Source organism: Sciurus carolinensis, chromosome 1 (assembly GCF_902686445.1).
Source record: "Sciurus carolinensis chromosome 1, mSciCar1.2, whole genome shotgun sequence".
Taxonomy (NCBI): domain Eukaryota; kingdom Metazoa; phylum Chordata; class Mammalia; order Rodentia; family Sciuridae; genus Sciurus; species Sciurus carolinensis.
The window spans coordinates 50,501,810-50,508,416 of record NC_062213.1 but is presented as its reverse complement, the minus strand read 5'-3'; the positions used below and the strand labels follow the sequence as shown (position 1 = coordinate 50,508,416).

Sequence of the window (6,607 nt, the reverse complement as noted above, 5' to 3'; positions counted from 1 at the left end):
CTATTCCTTAGTCTTTTCTTTGACTTCAATAGTCAGGACCTCTTCTCCTGCCTCAGCTGAAGGAGCCATGCTGATGATGAGTGACTGATGAGAAGTTCCTCTGGGTAAAACTGCCCTTTCAACTGAGGGGGGCATTTCCTCGGCTGGAATAGAACTTTCTTTACATTTGGATTTGTCCGGTGTTTTCTCAGTTGATTCTCTTCCTTTATCTTCGTGTTCTTTCTCTTTATCCTCTTCTTCTTTGGAGTTTTCACATTTTTCCTGGAAGAGGTAGTAACAAAAAATTGTTATTAAAATCATTACTAAGGACATTAGAGTCTTGATTAGCATACAATGATCACTGCCAAAACAAAGGATATCTGAATTAACTAAATATGGAAATCATGTCTGACTTGCTTCTATCTTTTGGATAAATTTTTTGGTATACTGGAGAATGAAGCTGAGCTGTTGCATTTGGTTGACAGGGTTTTTTGTCCCTGTCAGAGAATTCTCTTCCTGTTGGTCCTTGTACACTTAGATTTATTAGACTCAATGCTTATGACTCTTTGCTTTTGGTTTTTAAGTTTTAATTTATTTCATTTATTTTATGGAGATGAAATTTTAATATTTATATTTTAGTGAAAAATAGTATTAACAAAATGCTGTGTAAAAATACTATGGAAAGTATGTTTTTTCCTTCTGTATAAGCTCAAGTGAGACCCTCTTGGAGAAACTCACATTTTTTCCTAGCACGATTTTCTCCATTTGTCTTATGAGTGCTTAAGTTATCATTTTTGAACCTATTATATTTAGTATTATCTATAGAAATTTCATAGTTAAAAGCCTACTAATTTTTTACTGGTAATACTTAGGATAAACTTGAAAGAGGCCTTTCCAAGATGTAAATGTGCAGAGATAAAGTTGAGATCTTTGGGCTTTTTTCCCTTGGTTCTGGGGATTGAACCAGGGGTACTCTATTATTTATTTTGAGGCAGGGTTTCATTAAGTGGCCAGTGCTGGCCTTAATCTTGTGATCCAAGATTCTGGATCTTGGATCAGAATTGCTGGGATTACAGGCCAGTGCCATCAAAGCTGGCCAAAGTTGAGAATCTTGAGAAGTTTGGTTATATATTTCTCAATTCTCATATGTACTTTGTAAAAATTATTATTTCAGTGTTGATATAAATGAGTCATTTCATTTACACAACATCTCTAATTTTCACCACAGTGTTGTATATCTGGAAAAGAAAGAAGTAACTTTTAATTTCTTGACTGTGACTGCTTTTGTAATATTTGTTTCACTCATTTTCTGGCAGGTCCACAGCTGCCCAATTCTAGTAGTTTTAGAGAAAATGTAATCACTAGATGTAGAAAATCTGAATTGCCATTCTGTTTCTCCATATCTGCTCTCATAGATTTATTATGAAAATCAAAGAAATGCAGAAACAAAAAAAAAAAAAAAAAAAAAGAGGAGAGATAAACAACATTTGAATGTCTTTACATTTCTGGGAATTAGAAGCAGGTTGGTATAAGTCTGAACACTAATAGAGTTTTGTACCATAACTAATTGTGATCTTATCCAAATTTCTTAATCTGAGTCTCAGTTTCTTCTTTAACATGAAGGACTTGACTGAAATCTGTAATTTTTTGACTTGAAGTATTTTTAATACATATTGATTAAATGTGAAAATGTTTATTGGCATGTTGGTAAAATGGCTTACATATTTGTATTTGTGTGTGTGTGTGTGTGTGTGTGTGTGTGAGTAATTCTCATTACTCATTGAAGTTTTGTTCTGTAAGGTCACCATTATCATATGAATAAATGCTGAACATTGCTCCTAGGGAGAATGCAGGGTGAGGTTCCTATGTGCCTTGGACCACATCGTTTTTTGTCAGCAGATCTATACATAACTATTTCAGGCATGTTTCTGTTTAGGGATTTATTTATTCATCCTGAGGATTGTACCCAGAGATGCTTTACCACTGAACTATAACCCCAGCCTTTTTATTTTGAGATAGTGTCTCCCCTAGGCTGGTCTTGAACTTGCCATCTCCTGCCTCAGCCTTCCAAATTGCTGGGATTACAGGCATGCACCACCATGCATGGTTTAGAGATATCTTATCTATTATTTTGATGAATTATTGACTCATTACATTGAACTCATGAACAAGAACACTATAATTAGTGACTAAATGAAGCTTATTTAACACATATTTTCTCTGTAAGGCATTTTTGCATTTAGGAACTTTAGATATCAGCACTACACTTGGGAACCAGTGTTTTCTTACTGCCTGCCTCCCACAAAAGCAGTGCACAATTCAAAACAATATGACACCAAATAGATTGCACAAAATGTTACTAATTTAGAGTATAAGAGCTGAAACAAGAAAGTGGAGTGTTTCCTTGTTTTTGACCTTGGCTGCAAGTGTATGTAGAAGGCAACTTGAGTTTATCTGCACATGCACTTGTCTGAAAATGACCACAAAAACCTCTTGAGTATTGATTTGGGGCCAGAAATAAATTATAATGAGAAGGTAGATTCACAAATAGAATCTATAAATGATGAGGGTCAACTGTATTTAAATATAATGAACCTATGAGTACTACATGTGATGATACGTGGGGACACAATTCAAATAATAATAAAGGCTGTAAATAAAGTACTAATTATTAGTATTAGAGTCTTCCAAATTATCCTAACATTGGAAGTGGAATTAGAGTAGGAGCTATCTTGCTGTACTTAGTCCAGGGCTCTCTCCATTACTGCCCTCCATTTGTTCTGCCCTGTTACCTGAGCTGCTTGTTCTCTCTTCAGTCTGAGCAGTCTTCCAAGATCTCCTGTCCCTCCCAGGAGAGCTCTAAACATTTTTGGTGTCTTTTCTTTTGGTTGAAAGAGAAAGGCAAGTCCTTTTCTTGGAGGGGTTGCTTCTTTGGTCGCACCCTTCTGCTTTAGAAGCACTCTGTAGACAGGAGAGGAAAACTGTTTTGGGTAGCTCCATGAGAGTTTTCTGACAAAATCTACCAGAAAATCTGTAATTTCTCCTACCTATGACCTTTCTATGGGTTCCAGCATTAACAGTTTTACTTAAGCATATCTCATGAAGAGAATTGAGGGCAATCATACCAAATTTATTCTCAGCTTAGCTTTCATACAGTAAAACCAACTCTGTCTACCTCTGTTGGGTTTTTTATTTTTTATTTTTGATACTTTGGATTGAACCCAGGTTGACTTACCACTGAGCTACATCTTCATCATTTTTAATTTTTATTTTAAGACAGAGTCTCACTAAGTTGCCGAGGGTCTTCCTAAATTGCTGAGACTGGTCTTGAACTTGTGATTCTCCTGCCTCAGTCTCCTGAGTATATGGAATTATAGGTCCCCGCCTCAATTGTTTTTGTTCTTTTCTTTTTTGGGACCAGGGATTGAATCTGGGGGTACTTAATCACCGAACCACATCCCCAGCTCATTTTATTTTTTATTTTGAGACAGGTTTTCTCTTAAGGCCTTACTAAGTTGCTGAGGCTGGCTTTTGAACTTGCAGTCTTCCTGCCTCAGCCTCCTGAGCCACTGGGATTACAGGTATGCGCCATCACACCTGGCTCCTCTATTTGGTTTTTAAAGGTTATACCTAGCTTTCTTCATGAGGAGCTTTTCAGAATCTGGATAATGTACTAGAATTTCTTGGAGGGTCTTTTTGTCCAGAGTTAGAAGATTGGCAAACCCATGGGCCACCACATTGGCAGTTCGACGGTTTCCTCCTCCTGCTGCCAGAAGGCTGTAAGAGAGAAAAATGAGTCTTGGCTACCAGTTTCACTCTTACTTCATGGAGAGCTTTTGAAAAATAAATCACAATTATTATAACCATTTACACTCATAGTACATTTGTTGTCTGTAACACAGGTCTCATATTCAGGGGAAATACTTATCCCACCCAAGTGAAGAGTATTTCCGCTAAGGCAACCCCTCAAACCCTCCTGTCAAATCTAAAGGAGATGGGAAACTAAGAAACACCTGTAAGGTCACAGCACAGGGAAAGCCCCAAATACTGATGTTTATAAGACTTTAGGTTGTCTTCTTTTCCCTACACATTGCCCCCAGGCACACCACCACCAGCAGGACACCTATATAATAATGATGAGTTATAATTGAAGCAACTTCAAGGTGCAAACTCCCTCTGAGGAGGAATACTTAAGAAAGCCAAGTATTCCTTTGCTTTCTTAAGATGACAAAAATAGGGACATAAGAGGAATTTGAATCTTCTGACATCTATGCTATAACAAACATTAACATAGCCCAACTCCTGGTGAGATTAACATAAAAGTTCACACAAATGGAAGAACTATCTTGGTTCTTATGATCTGGTACATTATTTCTGCTTTCAACAGTGATTTCAGGGAATGTTAAAGAGCAAGAAAAAGTGCTGTCTGAAGAGACAAAGAAAGCATTAGAAACAGGCTGAGATGGCACAGCTGCCAGGATTCCTAGGCAGTGAAAACAACAACAAAAACTATGATTAATATGTTAAGAAATTTAATGGAAAAAGTAGATAACATGCAAGAACAGGTGAGAAATGTAAGCAGACAGAGAAAAATGGAATGGTAGAATCAAAAGGAAATGCTAGAAATTAAAAATAACTATAACAGAAATGAAGAATGCTTTTGACAGACATCTGAGTGAACTGGTCCAGGAAAGAATCAGAGATTGTTTTAATCAGTTTTTTCATTGGTGTGACCAAAAAACCTAACAAAAACACTTAGAGGAGGAAAAGTTTATTTGGGGGCTCATGATTTCAAAAGTTGCATTTCATAGACAGCTAGCTCCATTTCTAGGGCTCAAGGTGAAGCAGAACATCATGTTGGAATAATGTGGCAGAGGAAAGCAGGTCAGGACATGACCACCAAGAAGTCAAAGAGAAAGAGACTTCACTCACCAGGGACAAGATATATATCCCAAAGCCTTGCCTCCCATCGGGACCTACCTCCTCCAGTCACACCCTACCTGCCTTTGGTTACCACTCACTGATTGGGTTAAGGCTCTTGTAAACCAATCATATCACTCTAAACCTTGCATTGTCTCAAAAATGAACTTTTGGGGAACACTTCATATCTAAACTATAACAGTGAGCTTGAAGATACATTTATAGAAACTTTCCAGGTCAAAATGCAGAAGATTAAACAGAACTGAGCATAAAGAACTGTGGAATAATTCTGAAAGCTGAAATGTACACGTAATTGAAATACCATAAGAAGAACAAAAGACATATTTGAAGTAATAATGACCTAGAAAAATTCCAAAAAAACAAAGGAACTATTCCTGGGCATATCATATTCAAACCACAGGAAACCAAAGACAAAAGAGAAAATGACTCCAGAGGGAGGCAAATACCTAAGCTACAGAGAGACAATGATAAGAATTACAGAAGATTTCTCATCAGAAATAATGCAAGTCAGAGTAGAATAAAATATTTAAAATATTGAAATAAAAAACTATCAATCTAAAATTCTATATCCAACGAAAGCATCCTTCAAAAATAAAGAAGAAACAAAGATTTTTCTCAGAATAACAAAAACTGAAGGAATGCATTGCTAGGAAACCTGCTTAGCAGGTTCAAAGAAATTCTTCATGGAGAAGGAAAATCATATACATCAGAAACTCAGTTCTATGCAAAGAAAGGGATAAGATTGGCGAAGAAGGAAGTGAAGATAAAATGATGTTTAGATGTAAAGTGTCGCCCAAAAGCTCACATGTGAGTCAATGCAAGAAGACTCAGAGGTGAAATGATTGTGTTATCAGAACTTCATCCCAATCAGTGCATTAATCTGCCGATAGGATTGACGGGGTGGTAACTGTAGGCATGCAGGGTGTGGCTGGAGGAGGTGGGTCATTGTGGGGCATGCCTTTGGGGTATATATTTTGTACTTGCAAATGGAATCTCTCTGTTTCCTAGTACTATTTCCAGAGCTGTTTTCCTCTACCACACTCTTTCACAATGATCTTCTACCTCACATAGGGCTCAGAGAAATGGAGCCAGCTGTCTATGGATTGAGACCTTTGAATCTGTGAGCTCCAAGTAAACATTTCCTCCTCTAAAATTGTTCCCATCAGTTCTTTTTTTAAAAATTTGCTTTGGTTGTTGATGGACCTTTATTTTATTCATTTATTTATATGTGGTGCTGAGAATCAAACCCAGTGCCTCACACATACTAGGCAAGCACTCTACCACTGAGCCACAACTCTAGCCCCTCATCAGGTCTTTTGGTTTCAGCAGTGAAAAAGCTTGCTGAAACAAATGAAATACTGATTTTTCTCATTAAGATATCTAAAAGATAATTATTTAACAAAGTAGCAGTGTATGTGATAATACTAGCATATGGGTAAATAAAATGAGTGATAATGTCATAAGGGCTGGGAGGGAAGGATTGGAAATGCTCTGTCCTAAGGTAACAGTTTTACATGTGAAGTGTTTTAGTGTTATTGAAGATAGATTTAAATTAGCTTAAAATGTACATTGAAGACTTTAGGGCAGCCATTAAACTTGAGAAATAAGTATAATTTGTATGCTAAGAGAGGAGAGAAAACTGAATCACATAAAATGTTCAATTAAAACCAGAGCGGGCAGGAAAAGA

General features: G+C 36.8%; 1 protein-coding gene across 1 annotated transcript in view; it reads right to left on the bottom strand.

Annotated features, from left to right (window-relative positions):
* Positions 1-6,607, bottom strand: part of Cngb3 (cyclic nucleotide gated channel subunit beta 3) — a 147,626-nt gene continuing 141,019 nt past the window's right edge. The window contains exons 16-18 of the mRNA XM_047530139.1: positions 3,610-3,756; positions 2,772-2,940; positions 1-261 (exon numbers count right to left, since the gene is read on the bottom strand). Of these exons, the coding sequence (XP_047386095.1) occupies positions 1-261; positions 2,772-2,940; positions 3,610-3,756 (577 nt within the window). The remainder of the gene's footprint in view (positions 262-2,771; positions 2,941-3,609; positions 3,757-6,607) is intronic.